The sequence below is a fragment of the Oncorhynchus kisutch genome, linkage group LG11, assembly GCF_002021735.2.
Source record: "Oncorhynchus kisutch isolate 150728-3 linkage group LG11, Okis_V2, whole genome shotgun sequence".
Classification (NCBI taxonomy): Eukaryota; Metazoa; Chordata; class Actinopteri; order Salmoniformes; family Salmonidae; genus Oncorhynchus; species Oncorhynchus kisutch.
The window spans coordinates 3719253-3735581 of record NC_034184.2 but is presented as its reverse complement, the minus strand read 5'-3'; the positions used below and the strand labels follow the sequence as shown (position 1 = coordinate 3735581).

Sequence of the window (16329 nt, the reverse complement as noted above, 5' to 3'; positions counted from 1 at the left end):
ACATCTGCATAATAAATAGTAACTTAACTTATTAGTATTATTGTTAATTCTATTTTAGTTTATCATTCCAAATAGTAGAGTGGTATGGGTAGTAGAGTGATGGTAATTATAGCGGTTTAATTATGATGATGGTAGGTGTTAAGCGGAGCGACACATGGGAACCCAAGAGCAGACTCAGATGAGGAAACTGGGATGAATGAAGCAAAACATGTGTTACACATGGAGATATGGAGTGCAGATCCAGAGAAGCTCGGATGACTTGCAGAAAAACCAGATGTGGAGACTGAGGTTGGAGTTGGCTGAGTAGAACAGGGTAAACAGGTCCTGAGGGGAATCCAAGGTAGTGGTGGTGAGTAAAATCCAGAGCAATGTAGTTGGGTGGTGAGATGTGGAGCAGGAGCCAGACACAGAGTGGTAACTGCAATGAGAGGAGAAATATTGTCAGGCAGGGAAACAGGCACAGCAGAGTCTCAGCTCTTGAAGAATCATAAATGGCTAGAATCAGGTACAGACTGAGCAGAGATTACAATCTGGCAGAGTGGAAGTGGCAGGACTGAGTATTTGTAGAGGTCTTGATTATGGAACGAGTTGCAGCTGGTAGGGATCTGCTCTTGGTAATAGTGACACAATGTTTTTCATGCCAATAAAGCAGCTTGAATTTGAATTTGAGAGAGGAGACATTAACTGGAGAGAGAGAGAGGTGACATTAACTGGAGAGAGAGAGAGAGGTGACATTAACTGGAGAGAGAGAGAGAGGTGACATTAACTGGAGAGAGACAGAGAGAGAGAGAGAGAGAGAGGGAGAGAGAGAGAGAGATAGAAAGAGTGGGGAAGAGATGACATTAACTGGAGAGAAAGAGAGAGGGAGGAGAGGGAGAGAGAGGGGTGACATTAACTGGAGTGAGAAGAGAGAGGGAAAGAGAGAGGTGACATTAACTGAAGAGAGAAGAGAAAGGTGACATTAACTGGAGAGAGGGAGAGAGGTGACTAACTGGAGAGAGAAGGAGAGAGAGAGAGGGGTTACATTAACTAGAGAGAGAGAGAGAGAGAGAGAGAGAGTGGGGAAGAGGTGACATTAACTGGAGAGAAAGAGAGAGGGAGAGAGAGGGGTGACATTAACTGGAGAGAGAAGAGAGAGGGAGAGAGAGAGGTGACATTATCTGGATAGAGAGAGAGAGAGAAAGGTTACATTAACTGGAGAGAGAGAGAGATCGAGAGAGAGAGGGAGAGAGAGAGAGAGATAGAGAGAGTGGGGAAGAGGTGACATTAACTGGAGAGAAAGAGAGAGGGAGGAGAGGGAGAGAGAGGGGTGACATTAACTGGAGAGAGAAGAGAGAGGGAGAGAGAGGTGACATTAACTGGAGAGAGAAGCGAGAGAGGGAGAGAGAGGTGACATTAACTGGAGAGAAAGAGAGAGAGAGGAGAGGGAGAGAAATGTGACATTAACTGGAGAGAGAAGAGAGAGGGAGAGAGAGAGATGACATTAACTGGAGAGTGAAGAGAGAGGGAGAGAGAGAGGTGACATTAACTGGAGAGAGAGGAGAGAGGGAGAGAGAGAGGTGACATTAACTGGAGAGAGAAGAGAGAGAGGGAGAGAGAGGTGACATTAACTGGAGAGAAAGCGAGAGAGAGGGAGAGAGAGAGAGAGAGAGAGTTGACATTAACTGGAGAGAGAAGAGAGAGGGAGAGAGAGAGGTGACATTAACTGGAGAGAGAAGAGAGAGAGGGAGAGAGAGGTGACATTAACTGGAGGGAGAAGAGAGAGAGGTGACATTCACTGGAGAGAAAGAGAGAGGGAGTAGAGGGAGAGAGAGGTGACATTAACTGGAGGGAAAGAGAGAGGGAGAGAGAGAGAGAGAGGTGAAATTAACTGGAGAGAGTGAGAGAAAGGGAGCGAGAGAGAGAGAGAGGGAGAGTTGTCATTACTGGAGAGAGAGACAAGAGGGAGGGGTTGTTCATATTGTTTTCACTCTCTCACTTTGACCACCAGATGACGGTAAAACTGTAATGAGCTGAACATAATAGCCTTTGGATGGGAGGACGATAGCAAATCAAATCAAATTAAAGTTTATTTGTCACGTGCGTCGAATACAACCTTACGGTGAAATGCTTACTTACAGGCTCTAACCAATAGTGTGGAGAACAAAAAGTATGTGTGTGTGTGTATAGGTAAGTAAAGAAATAAAACAACAGTAAAGAAATGTGAAAATAATAGTAGCGAGGCTATATACAGACACCGGTTAGTCAGGCTTATTTAGGTAGTATGTAGATATGGTTAAAGTGACTATGCATATATGATGAACAGAGAGTAGCAGTAGCGTAAAAGAGGGGTTGGGGTGGGACACAATGCAGATAGCCCGGTTAGCCAATGTGCGGGAGCACTGGTTGGTCGAGCCAATTGAGCTAGTATGTACATGAATGTATAGTTCAATTGACTATGCATATAAGATAAACAGAGAGTAGCAGCAGAGTAAAAGAGGGGTTGGGGGGGAGGCACACAATGCAAATAGTCCGGGTAACCATTTGGTTACCTGTTCAGGAGTCTTTTGGCTTGGGGGTAAAAACTGTTTGAGAAGCCTTTTTGTCCTAGACTTGGGACTCCGGTACCACTTGCCATGTGGTAGCATAGAGAACAGTCTATGACTGGGGTGGCTGGGGTCTCTGACAATTTTCAGGGCCTTCCTCTGACACCGCCTGGTGTAGAGGTCCTGGATGGCAGGCAGCTTTTCCCAGTGATGTACTGGGCCGTACGCACTACCCTCTGAAGTGCCTTGCGGTCGGAGGCCGAGCAGTTGCCATACCAGGCAGTGATGCAACCGGTCAGGATGCTCTCGATGTTGCAGCTGTGGAACCTTTTGAGGATCTCAGGACCCATGCCAAATCTTTTAGTTTCCTGAGGGGGAATAGGCTTTGTCGTGCCCTCTTCACGACTGTCTTGGTGTGTTTGGACCAGTCTAATTTGTTGGTGATGTGCACACCAAGGAATTTGAAGCTCTCAACTTGCTCCACTACAGCCCCGTCGATGAGAATGGGGGCGTGCTCGGTGCTCCTTTTCCTGTAGTCCACAATCATCTCCTTAGTCTTGGTGACCTAACGTGGTTTCTGACTACTATGATTTCCCATTGTAGCCAATTCAGTGGCTGTAAGTCGGTTACTTGTTGCTAACAGAATTACATGTTGTAATCACTTAATAACTCATTAACACAATTTACATAAATGAAAACACTTTATAACTAATTGATAGGTCTACCTTCACTTATTAATTGTGTGAACTTTCATTATCCTCCCTCCTCATGAGGGAGAGAAATGAGAAAATCTCTTAAAGATACAGTATGTGGGTTTTTGGTAGATGTATTACAAGGCACAAGAAAATGTTTCAAACTTATAGAAGGCAGTTTCTCCAAAACTAAATAGAGGTGTTGATTTTAGTTGGCAGGGTTTTTACTTCAACATTCTTGTGTTTTGATGTATTTCTAATACCTTTTAAGACTTTTTCTGGTAGATGTTGTCAAAGACTCATTTTCCATCTGTTTGTCCAGACATCATAGCCTTTGCTTATTCATCATTTTTAGGATGGAAAATTGTTGAAAAATGTATGTGTGCCTTAATTTCTAAAATATATAGTCTTAGCTTGACATGCTGCTGTGAACATCACATGTTCGTGCTCATGGGTCCTTTTACATGGAAATGTGTGTACTTAGTGTGTGTGTGTGTGTGTGTGTGTCTGTGTGTGTGTGTGTGTGTCTGTGTGTGTGTGTGTGCCTGTCTGTGTGTGTGTGTGTGTGTGTGTGTGTGTGTGTGTGTGTGTGTGTGTGTGTGTGTGTGTGTGTGTGTGTGTGTGTGTGTGTGTGTGTGTGTGTGTGTGTGTCTGTGTCTGTGTGTGTCTGTGTCTGTGTGTGTGTGTGTGTGTGTCTGTGTGTGTGTGTGTGTGTGTGTGTGTGTGCGTGCGTCTGGTATGGGACACTGTTTGAGGATGACTGTGCCTTGTGTTTAGAGTGTAGTACTCAAAGCAGTCAAAGCAGTGTCGGTGCATATCGTTGCATACTGAATACAGAAGTGTCTCATCTCTCTCGGCATATCTGTCTGTTTCCATGGATGGATTATTTATCCCTACAGGATATCCCCTACTACTTCAATTCCAAGACATGTTTTTCAACTATTCTGATTACACTTGCAAGTACACTCAGAAAAAAAGGTGCTATCTAGAACCTAAAATGGTTATTTGGCTGTCCCCATAGGAGAACCCTTCAAAATATTTTTTTTTGTTCCAGATAGAACCCTTTCCACAGAGGGTTCTACATGGAACCCAAAAGAGTTTTATCTGGAACCAGAAATTGTTCTACCTGAATCCCTTTTGGATCCCATTTTTCTAAGAGTGTAAGAATATACAGAAAAAGTGATTTAAAAAAAAAAGTATTTATAAAGTTGAGTAAGAAAATGGAATGTCCCCCACCCTTGCTACATGTAATTTCACCACATGATGAGGAGCATGTGACTCTGGCAGTGTTGCAGCACCTAAAGGGGTTAATACAGGATGAGTAATTGAAGATATTTAAAGCATTCTGAGTGGATTGGTCACAGCTTGAGGATGAGAAGCAGTATGTACCGACTCACTCTAATGTACCTAGCTACAGTCTATCTGTATAGGGAACAGATTATGCTCTATCTATCCCTCTTCTCCATATAGTGTAGTTTGTATATATATATTCTGTGTATCTGCAGATGTAATATACTGCAACTAAATCACAAGATATTCAGTGTGAAAATAGATCATGTACTGCTCTTGTCTAACTCACTCTCTAGTTGCTTAAGCACTGTTGTTGTGGTTGTATACAGTTCCAGCCCACAGACACCCACACAGATGTGGTTGTATACAGTTCCAGCCCACACAGACACCCACACAGATGTGGATGTATACAGTTCCAGCCCACACAGATGTGGATGTATACAGTTCCAGCCCAGAGACACCCACACAGTTGTGGATGTATACAGTTCCAGCCCACACAGACACCCACACAGATGTGGATGTATACAGTTCCAGCCCACACAGACACCCACACAGATGTGGATGTATACAGTTCCAGCCCACACAGATGTGGATGTATACAGTTCCAGCCCACACAGACACCCACACAGATGTGGATGTATACAGTTCCAGCCCACACAGATGTGGATGTATACAGTTCCAGCCCACAGACACCCACACAGATGTGGATGTATACAGTTCCAGCCCACACAGATGTGGATGTATACAGTTCCATCCCACACAGATGTGGATGTATACAGTTCCAGCCCACAGACACCCACACAGATGTGGATGTATACAGTTCCATCCCACACAGATGTGGATGTATACAGTTCCATCCCACACAGATGTGGATGTATACAGTTCCAGCCCACAGACACCCACACAGATGTGGATGTATACAGTTCCAGCCCACACAGATGTGGATGTATACAGTTCCAGCCCACACAGATGTGGTTGTATACAGTTCCATCCCACACAGACAAGATCATAATATAATATGTGCACAACACACATCTTTATGTATTTGTATTTCTCTCCGGAGTGCAGACACATACACTTCCAACCTTTCCTTCCTTAGCTAGTGTCTATATTTAATGGCCCTGCACCTGTGAGTTGGGGGTGGGGTACATTGTGGGTCGCATGGCAGGATAACAAACATGTAGCCACTCCACCATCGCTCTCTGTCTACTCCGTCCGGACAACAACATCACCATAGACGGTTCTCCCTGCTTCCACTCCACCATGGCTCTCTGTCTACTCCGTCCGGACAACAACATCACCATAGACGGTTCTCCCTGCTTCCACTCCACCATGGCTCTCTGTCTACTCCGTCCGGACAACAACATCACCATAGACGGTTCTCCCTGCTTCCACTCCACCATGGCTCTCTCTCTACTCCGTCCGGACAACAACATCACCATAGACAGTTCTCCCTGCTTCCACTCCACCATGGCTCTCTCTCTACTTCGTCCGGACAACAACATCACCATAGACGGTTCTCCCTGCTTCCACTCCACCATGGCTCTCTGTCTACTCCGTCCGGACAACAACATCACCATAGACGGTTCTCCCTGCTTCCACTCCACCATGGCTCTCTCTCTACTCCGTCCGGACAACAACATCACCATAGACGGTTCTCCCTGCTTCCACTCCACCATGGCTCTCTCTCTACTCCGTCCGGACAACAACATCACCATAGACGGTTCTCCCTGCTTCCAAATGGCTGACTTACTGTTCTTCTTCTATTTGGGAAACTCTGAAAGTACTGTATGTTTGTCACAGGTGTCATTGGAAGTAGACCAAGGTGCAGCTTGGTGAGCGTGCATTTTCTTTAATTTAAGTCAAATGTCGCCAACAAAACAACACTGAAGCTTAACAGGGCCAAGTGCCACAAACAAAGTTAACTACCTACACTGAAAGGAAGGAAAATGATTCCCAATCAGAGACAACGATAGACAGCTGTCCTTGATTGGGAACCACACCCGGCCAACACATAGAACCACAAATCATAGAAATAAAGGACATAGAATGCCCACCCCACATCACACCCTGACCTAACCAAATAGAGAAATAAAAAAGGCTCTCTAAGGCCAGGGCATGACAGTACCCCCCAAAAGGTGCGGACTCCGGCTGCAAAACCTGATCCTATAGGGGAGGGTTTGGGTGGCCATCTATCCGCGGTGGCGGCTCTGGTGTGGGACGTAGGCCCCGCTCCACCTCTGGCTCACCCCGCTTCGGTGGCACCTCTGGTGTGAAGACCTTCGCTGCCAACCCTCTCTGCGGGCCCTGGACTGGGAACCCTTGTTGCTGGCCCCGGACTGGGGACCATCTCTGCGGGCCCCGGACTGGGGACCCTCGTTGCTAGCCCCGGACTGGGGACCCTCGCTGTGGGCCCCGGACTGGAGACCCTCGCTGCGGGCCCCGGACTGGGCACCCTCGCTGCGGGCCTCGGACTGGGCACCCTAGTTGCTGGCCCCGGACTGGGCACCCTTGTTGCGGGCCCCGGACTGGGCACCCTTGTTGCGGGCCCCGGACTGGGCACCCTTGTTGCGGGCCCCGGACTGGGCACCCTTGTTTTTTTTTTTACACCTTTATTTTACTAGGCAAGTCAGTTAAGAACAAATTCTTATTCGGGGATTCGAACTTGCAACCTTTCGGTTACTAGTCCAACGCTCTAACCACTAGGCTACCCTGCCGCCCCGGACTGGGCCCCGGACTGGAGACCGTCTCTGGAGGCTCCGGACTGGAGACTGTCGCTGGAGGCTCCGGACTGGAGGCTGTCGCTGGAGGCTTCGTGCCATGACTCCTCACTGGAGACTTTGTGCCACGGATCATCACTGGAGGCTTCGTGCCATGGATCATCACTGGAGGCTTCTTGCCATGGATCATCACTGGAGGCTTCTTGCCATGGATCATCACTGGAGGCATCGTGCCATGGATCATCACTGGAGGCTTCTTGCCATGGATCATCACTGGAGGCTTCGTGCCATGGATCATCACTGGAGGCTTCGTGCCATGGATCATCACTGGAGGCTTCTTCCTGGGCGCAGGCACAGGGGAGACACACAGGAGGCCTGGTCCTTGAAGCAGGCACAGGACTCACCAGGCTGGAGAGACACACAGTAGGCCTGGTGCGTAGAGCAGGCGTCGGATACACTGGGCCGCGAAGGTGCACTGTCTCTACTACCCCTCCACCCTCTCTGTCTCTACTACCCCTCTACCCTCTCTGTCTCTACTACCCCTCCACCCTCTCTGTCTCTACTACCCCTCCACTCTCTTTCTCTACTACCCCTCCACTCTCTCTGTCTCTACTACCCCTCTACCCTCTCTGTCTCTACTACCCCTCTCTGTCTCTACTACCCCTCTACCCTCTCTGTCTCTACTACCCCTCCACCCTCTCTGTCTCTACTACCCCTCCACCCTCTCTGTCTCTACTACCCCTCCACCCTCTCGGTCTCTACTACCCCTCTACCCTCTCTGTCTCTACTACCCCTCTACCCTCTCGGTCTCTACTACCCCTCCACCCTCTCTGTCTCTACTACCCCTCTACCCTCTCTGTCTCTACTACCCCTCCACCCTCTCTGTCTCTACTACCCCTCCACCCTCTCTGTCTCTACTACCCCTCTACCCTATCTGTCTCTACTACCCCTCCACCCTCTCTGTCTCTACTACCCCTCCACCCTCTCTGTCTCTAATACCCCTCCACCCTCTCTCTGTATCTGCTACCCATCTACCCTCTCTCTGTCTCTACTACCAATCTACCCTCTCTCTGTCTCTACTACCCCTCTACCCTCTGTCTCTACTACCCCTCCACCCTATGTCTCTACTACCCCTCCACCCTCTCTGTCTCTAATACCCCTCCTCCCTCTCTCTGTATCTGCTACCCATCTACCCTCTCTCTGTCTCTACTACCCCTCTACCCTCTCTGTCTCTACTACCCCTCTACCCTCTCTGTCTCTACTACCCCTCCACCCTCTCTGTCTCTACTACCCCTAAACCCTCTCTGTCTCTACTACCCCTCCACTCTCTGTCTCTGCTACCCCTCCACCCTCTCTTTCTCTACTACCCCTCCACCCTCTCTGTCTCTAATACCCCTCTACCCTCTCTGTTTATACTGCATATCTTCCACTCTGGGGAACCTTTCTAAGGTTAGCAGGGAAGGAGGGAGAGAGATTGCAAGTCAGTCAACTCCTCACATGTGTGGGCCCTATGCTCTGCATCTTTACCCCAGGCTGGCTGTGGGGGGGTCTTCATGTTCCGCTGTATCCTGGAAAGGGCTATCTTTACTGGGCAGGCAGTGAGTAGGTTTGATGGATGGTTCATGGGCAGCTTGGAGACAGAGAGATGAAGGCAGGCTAGAGTGTTGTACTGTGTTAGGGTGGCTTGGGAAGGCTGCAATGTCTATTTAATTGTAGCATATAATCTATGAACGCCACCTACAGCTGCAGCCTAGTTCTGCCATATACCCTTTTAGAATGCATTATGTTGGAATGATGGAATTGTCACAGTAGCGCCCCCCTCTTCCACCTCATATCTAGCCCAAGCCCATGTCCTTTCTGCAGTGATTTATCAAGACAGCCCATGTCCTTTCTGCAGTGATTTATCAAAACAGCCCATGTCCTCTCTGCAGTGATTTATCAAAACAGCCCATGTCCTTTCTGCAGTGATTTATCAAAACAGCCCATGTCCTCTCTGCAGTGATTTATCAAAACAGCCCATGTCCTTTCTGCAGTGATTTATCAAAACAGCCCATGTCCTCTCTGCAGTGATTTATCAAAACAGCCCATGTCCTTTCTGCAGTGATTTATCAAAACAGCCCATGTCCTCTCTGCAGTGATTTATCAAAACAGCCCATGTCCTTTCTGCAGTGATTTATCAAAACAGCCCATGTCCTCTCTGCAGTGATTTATCAAAACAGCCCATGTCCTTTCTGCAGTGATTTATCAAAACAGCCCATGTCCTCTCTGCAGTGATTTATCAAAACAGCCCATGTCCTTTCTGCAGTGATTTATCAAAACAGCCCATGTCCTTTCAGCAGCGATTTATCAAAACAGCCCATGTCCTTTCTGCAGTGATTTAACAAAACAGCCCTTGTCCTTTCTGCAGCGATTTATCAAAACAGCCCTTGTCCTTTCTGCAGTGATTTATCAAAACAGCCCATGTCCTCCCTGCAGTGCTTTATCAAAACAGCCCATGTCTTCTGTGCAGTGCTGTGCTTTATCAAAACAGCCCATGTTCTCTCTGCAGTGCTGTGATTTATCAAAACAGCCCATGGCCTTTCTGCAGTGATTTAACAAAACAGCCCTTGTCCTTTCTGCAGCGATTTATCAAAACAGCCCTTGTCCTCTCTGCAGTGCTGTATCAAAACAGCCCATGTCCTCTCTGCAGTGCTGTATCAAAACAGCCCATGACCTCTCTGCAGTGCTGTATTAAACAGCCCATGACCTCTCTGCAGTGCTGTATCAAAACAGCCCATGACCTCTCTGCAGTGCTGTATCAAAACAGCCCATGTCCTTTCTGCAGTGATTTATCAAAACAGCCCATGTCCTCTCTGCAGTGCTTTATCAAAACAGCCCATGTCCTCTCTGCAGTGCTGTATCAAAACAGCCCATGTCCTCTCTGCAGTGCTTTATCAAAACAGCCCATGTCCTCTCTGCAGTGCTGTATCAAAACAGCCCATGTCCTCTCTGCAGTGCTGTATTAAACAGCCCATGACCTCTCTGCAGTGCTGTATCAAAACAGCCCATGTCCTCTCTGCAGTGCTTTATCAAAACAGCCCATGTCCTCCCTGCAGTGCTTTATCAAAACAGCCCATGTCTTCTGTGCAGTGCTGTGATTTATCAAAACAGCCCATGTTCTCTCTGCAGTGCTGTGATTTATCAAAACAGCCCATGTCCTCTCTGCAGTGCTGTGCTTTATCAAAACAGCCTATGTCCTCTCTGAAGTGATTCATCAAAACAGCCCATGTCCTCTCTGCAGTGCTGTATCAAAACAGCCCATGTCCTCTCTGCAGTGCTTTATCAAAACAGCCCATGTCCTCTCTGCAGTGATTTATCAAAACAGCCCATGTCCTCTCTGCAGTGCTTTATCAAAACAGCCCATGTCCTCTCTGCAGTGCTGTATCAAAACAGCCCATGTCCTCTCTGCAGTGCTGTATCAAAACAACCCATGTCCTCTCTGCAGTGCTGTATTAAACAGCCCATGACCTCTCTGCAGTGCTGTATCAAAACAGCCCATGTCCTCTCTGCAGTGCTTTATCAAAACAGCCCATGTCCTCTCTGCAGTGCTTTATCAAAACAGCCCATGTCCTCTCTGCAGTGCTTTATCAAAACAGCCCATGTCCTCTCTGCAGTGCTGTATTAAACAGCCCATGACCTCTCTGCAGTGCTTTATCAAAACAGCCCATGTCCTCTCTGCAGTGCTGTATTAAACAGCCCATGACCTCTCTGCAGTGCTGTATCAAAACAGCCCATGTCCTCTCTGCAGTGCTTTATCAAAACAGCCCATGTCCTCTCTGCAGTGCTTTATCAAAACAGCCCATGTCCTCTCTGCAGTGCTGTATCAAAACAGCCCATGTCCTCTCTGCAGTGCTTTATCAAAACAGCCCATGTCCTCTCTGCAGTGCTTTATCAAAACAGCCCATGTCCTCTCTGCAGTGCTTTATCAAAACAGCCCATGTCCTCTCTGCAGTGCTTTATCAAAACAGCCCATGTCCCCTCTGCGGTGATGTACTTTATCAAAACAGGGCCAGATGAGGAAATGGATGTGAGTGCAGTGGCCTGACTTAACACAGTCCTGCAGACATGTGTGTGTGTGTGTGTACCTGTGTGTGTGTCTGCGTGTGTGTGTGACTGTCTATGTGTGTGTGTCTATGTGTACTGTGCAGAGGGGGATTATAGACTGGCTGTGGGAGGCTGCTGCCGGTAGAAACTCTGAGCCCCAGCCGCCGCAATCCCTGCCCACTCGCTCTTATGAGCCGAGCTAACAAACACATGTACATGCGCTCAATCTCATCTGCCTATGCCCAGTAGAACCCCCAGGGAGCTCAGGCTTGGTAATCGATGGGCGAGTGTTTGTGTGTGTGGGGGGGGTTTAGAGTGCCATGGGTGAACGGATGTAAACGCTCCATGTGCCCACAAAGCTGTAACTCAGGACTCTCCTGGTCTTGTACTGCAGTATTCAGCAACCTGATAACATGGTGTTACTGCAAACACACACGCACGCACATGCACATGAGCGCATACACACACACACACGTCTACAGGACTGCGGTTATAAGCCAGGCCACTGCAGTTCCATCCCATTTCCTCATCTGGTCCTGTTTTGATAAAGCAGCCATTAAGTTTTCATTAGCTCCTGAGAGCCATTACTGCAAAAGCATCCCTCTCCTCTGCTGCTCAAATCAATACTGTACAGTATGTGTGTGTGTGTGTGTGTGTGTGTGTGTGTGTGTGTGTGTGTGTGTGTGTGTGCGCCTGTTTGTCAGTGGAGGCTGGTGAGAGGACATATGGGAGGACATCCTCATAATGGCTGGAATGGAATTCCTGGAACAGAGTCCAATGTAGTTTCCATATGTTTGATGTGTTTAATATTGTAATATTGTTCCATTTATACCATTCCGGCATTTAGAATGAACCCGTCCATCTTCCTATAGCTCCTCCCACCAGCCTTCTCTGGTGTGTGTGTGTGTGTGTGTGTGCGTGTGACCAGCCTTCTCTGGTGTGTGTGTGTGTGTGTGTGTGTGTGTGTGTGTGTGTGTGTGTGTGTGTGTGTGTGTGTGTGTGTGTGTGTGTGTGTGTGTGTGTGTGCGTGCGTGTGTGAATGTACTGTCACTGATATGGTTTCACGCTGCCATAGCATACTATAAAATGTTTTCAGTCCAGTATGAAGGCTGAAAGTTTGTTGTGTTGTGTTGTTCTCTTCCAGATTGACTTGGAGCCTGAGGGGAAGGTGTACGTCATCATGGACCTGTCTGGATCCTCTAGTGAAGGTAAGGCCAGATGTGCCTCCCACTCTCGTTTTCTCTTTCAATTACATTACATTCAATCTAAGGGCTTTATTGGTATGGGAAACATATGTTAACATTGTCAAAGCAGGTGAAATGGATAATGAACAGAAGTGAAATTAACAATAAAAAAAATAACAGTAAACATTACACTCACAAAAGAAGAATAAAGACATTTCAAATGTCATTATGTCTGTATACGGTGTTGTAGTGATGTTCAAATAGTTAAAGTAAACAAGGGATAATAAATGAACATGAATATAGGTTGTATTTACAATGGTGTTTGTTCTTCCCTGGTTGTCCTTTTATACCTGCTGTGATGACATACTGTGGTATTTCACCCAATAGTAATGGGAGTTTATCAAAATTGGGTTTGTTTTCAAATTCTTTGTGGATCTGTGTAATCTGAGGGAAATATGTGTCTCTAATATGGTCATACAGCTGGCAGGAGGTTAGGAAGTGCAGCTCAGTTTTCACCTCATTTTGTAGGCAGTGTGAACATAGCCTGTCTTCTCTTGGGAGCCAGGTCTGCCTACGATGGCCTTTCTCAATAGCAAGGTTATGCTCATTGAGTCTGTACATAGTCAAAGTTTTCCTTAAATTTGGGTCAGTCACAGTGGTCAGGTATTCTGCCACTGTGTACTCTCTGTTTAGGGCCAAATAGCATTCTAGTTTGCTCTGGTTTTTAAAAAATTCTTTCCAATGTCTCAAGAAATAATCTTTTTGTTTTTTCATTATCTGGTTGGGTCTAATTGTGTTGCTGTCCTGGGGCTCTGTGGGGTCTGTTTGTGTTTATGAACAGAGCCCCAGGACCAGCTTGCTTAGGGGACTGTCTCTCTCTGACTCTCTCCATTTCTCCCCATCTCTCTCTTGCTCTCTTTCTCTCTCTCTCTCTCTCTCTCTCTCTGTTCCCCTTTCTCTGTCCCCCCCTCCCCCTCCCTCTCTCTCTCTCTCTCTCTCTCTCTCTCTCTCTCTCTCTCTCTCTCTCTCTCTCTCTCTCTCTCTTTCTGTTCCCCTTTCTCTGTCCCCCCTCTCTCTCTCTCTCTCTCTCTCTCTCTCTCTCTCTCTCTCTCTCTCTCTTTCTGTCCCCCCCCCTCTCTCTCTCTCTCTCTCTCTATCTCTCTCTTTCTGTCCCCCCTCCCTCTCTCTCTCTCTCTCTCTCTCTCTCTCTCTCTCTCTCTCTCTCTCTTTCTGTCCCCCCCCCTCTCTCTCTCTCTCTCTCTCTCTCTCTCTTTCTGTCCCCCCCTCTCTCTCTCTCTCTCTCTCTCTCTCTCTCTGTCCTCTCTCTCTCTCTCTCTCTCTCCCTGTCCCTCTCTCGATTAATTTCAATTCAAAGTGATGTATTGGCATGGGAAACATGTTTACATTGCCAAAGAAAGTGAAATCGATAATAAACATTTTACTTACAAAAGTTCAAAAGAAATAGAGACATTTCAAATGTCATATTACGGCTAAATACAGTGTTGTAATGATGTGCAAATACTTAAAGTACGAAAGGGAAAAACATCAACATAAATATGGGTTATATTTACAATGATGTTTGCTCTTCACCTGTTGCCCTTTTCTTGTGGCAACAGGTCACTAATCTTACTGCTGTGATTGCACACTTAGTGGTATTTCTCTCTGTCTCTCTCTCTCGCCCCCTCTCTCTTGCCCCCCCTCTCTCTCTCTCTCTGCCGTCCCACCCATCCTATCCTTCTCCTGGAAGCTGATCAGAGCCCCTAAAAGGAGAAGACCCTCTCATCTGTCTGTTCCTCTCTTCATTCGGTCACCCCGAGGGTCTCATTTCAGGTGGCTTGATCACTCAACATGATCTCACTGATGTGTCACTCGAACAGGTGTGGGGGGGGGGGGGGGGTCCCGGGGAGGTGGCTTCAATTATTTATTTTGTTTCTCGCTCCTTTCTTCTCTTCTCTCTCTCTCCTTAATGTGACAGTGAGAGAAGTCTACATGAGGTAAATATACGGCTTGATAATCATTGTTACATAAGGAATTGGACAATTAGCATTTCCTGTGACTGTTAGTAGCGTTAGTGACTCACTGGAAAGTAGGAGTAAAAATACGGCAGAATGGCAACCATTGGTCTGTCTCTGTCAACAATAATAATACACGGACATTCATCATGAACTACTTCATCATAAGTACTCTGATTACTTCATTACCATTATCATGAATTAGTGTATCACGCCCGCACAGCGCAACGTTTTTCCTGCGATGGATAAGGTTAGGGTTCGGTTCCCTTTATACCTGATGAGTGAATTAACTGTACATATTCAAATATAAATCCATTGTTGTACAATATGATTTGCTTTGATACTAAGAGACATTCATGTCTTTTTATCCTAGCTAGATCAGAACAAGGGTAGTGTCCTCAGTTCCTGTAATATAAAACAGGGTAGTGTAGGGATCAAGGGAGGTGCTTTCCTCTGTCTCTGGCTATAGCTACATGGTTATTAATTCATGCTATATAACCCGGCTGTAGCCCTCGGCTGTACGATTCTCTCTTTCAATGCCCCTTTTACATATTCATTGATTTCAAGTTTCAAGTTTTCATAACAATCGGAAATGGGTCATTTTGGACACCGATTTTTTTACGCCTTTATTTAATCTTTATTTAACTAGGCAAGTCAGTTAAGAACACATTCTTATTTACAATGACGGCCTAGGAACAGTGGGTTAACTGCCTTTTTCAGGGGCAGAACGACAGATCTTGCAACCTTGCGGTTAACTAGTCCAACGCTCTAACCACCTGCCTCACGAGGAGCCTGCCTGTTACGCGAATGCAGTAAGAAGCCAAGGTAAGGTGCTAGCTAGCATTACACTTAATCAATCATAATCACTAGTTATAACTACACATGGTTGATGATATTACTAGTATATCTAGTGTGTCCTACGTTGCATATAATCGATGCAGTGCGCATTCGCAAAAAAGGACTGTCGTTGCTCCAACGTGTACCTAACCATAAACACCAATGCCTTTCTTAAAATCGAAACACAGAAGTGTATATTTTTAACCTGCATATTTAGCTAAAAGAAATCCAGGTTAGCAGGTAATATTAACCAGGTGAAATTGTGTCCCTTCTCTTGCGTTCATTGCACACAGAGTCAGTGTATATGCAACAGTTTGGGACGCCTGGTTCATTGCGAACTAATTTGCCAGAATTTCACATAATTATGACGTAACATTGAAGGTTGTGCAATGTAACAGGAATATTTAGACTGATGGATGCCCCCCGTTAGATAAAATACGGAACGGTTCCGTATTTCACTGAAAGAATAACAGTCTTGTTTTCGAGATGATAGTTTCCAGATTCTACCATTTTAATGACCTAAGGCTCGCATTTCTGTCACGCCCTGGCCTTAGTTATCTTTGTTTTCTTTATTATTTAGATTAGGTCAGGGTGTTTTTGGCTTGTCTAGGGGTTTGTATGTTTATGGGGCTGTTTCCTGTCTAGGTAAATTGTATGTCTATGGTTGCCTAGATTGGTTCTCAATTAGAGGCAACTGTCTATCATTGTCTCTGATTGGGAACCATATTTAGGCAGCCATATTCTTTGGGTATTTTGTGGGTGATTGTTTCCTGTGTCAGTGTTTGTGCCACACGGGACTGTTTCGTTGCCAGTTCACTTTATTATTTTGTATTTGTGTTCATGTTTAGTTTTTCTTATTAAAAACCATGGAAACCTACCACGCTGCTGTAACGGCGTTCTTCGTTTGTTGAAAGAGAGTCGGACCGAAATGCAGCGTGGTGGTTACTCATGATCTTTAATGAAGGAAAAAGTGACGATACATGAAA

At 46.5% G+C, this 16329-nt stretch overlaps 1 protein-coding gene across 1 annotated transcript in view; it reads left to right on the top strand.

The window, feature by feature from the left end:
• LOC109898971 (protein kinase C epsilon type) overlaps nt 1-16329 on the top strand; it is a 219592-nt gene that overhangs the window by 51595 nt on the left and 151668 nt on the right. The window contains exon 2 of the mRNA XM_031835198.1: nt 12455-12518. Within this exon, the coding sequence (XP_031691058.1) occupies nt 12455-12518 (64 nt within the window). The remainder of the gene's footprint in view (nt 1-12454; nt 12519-16329) is intronic.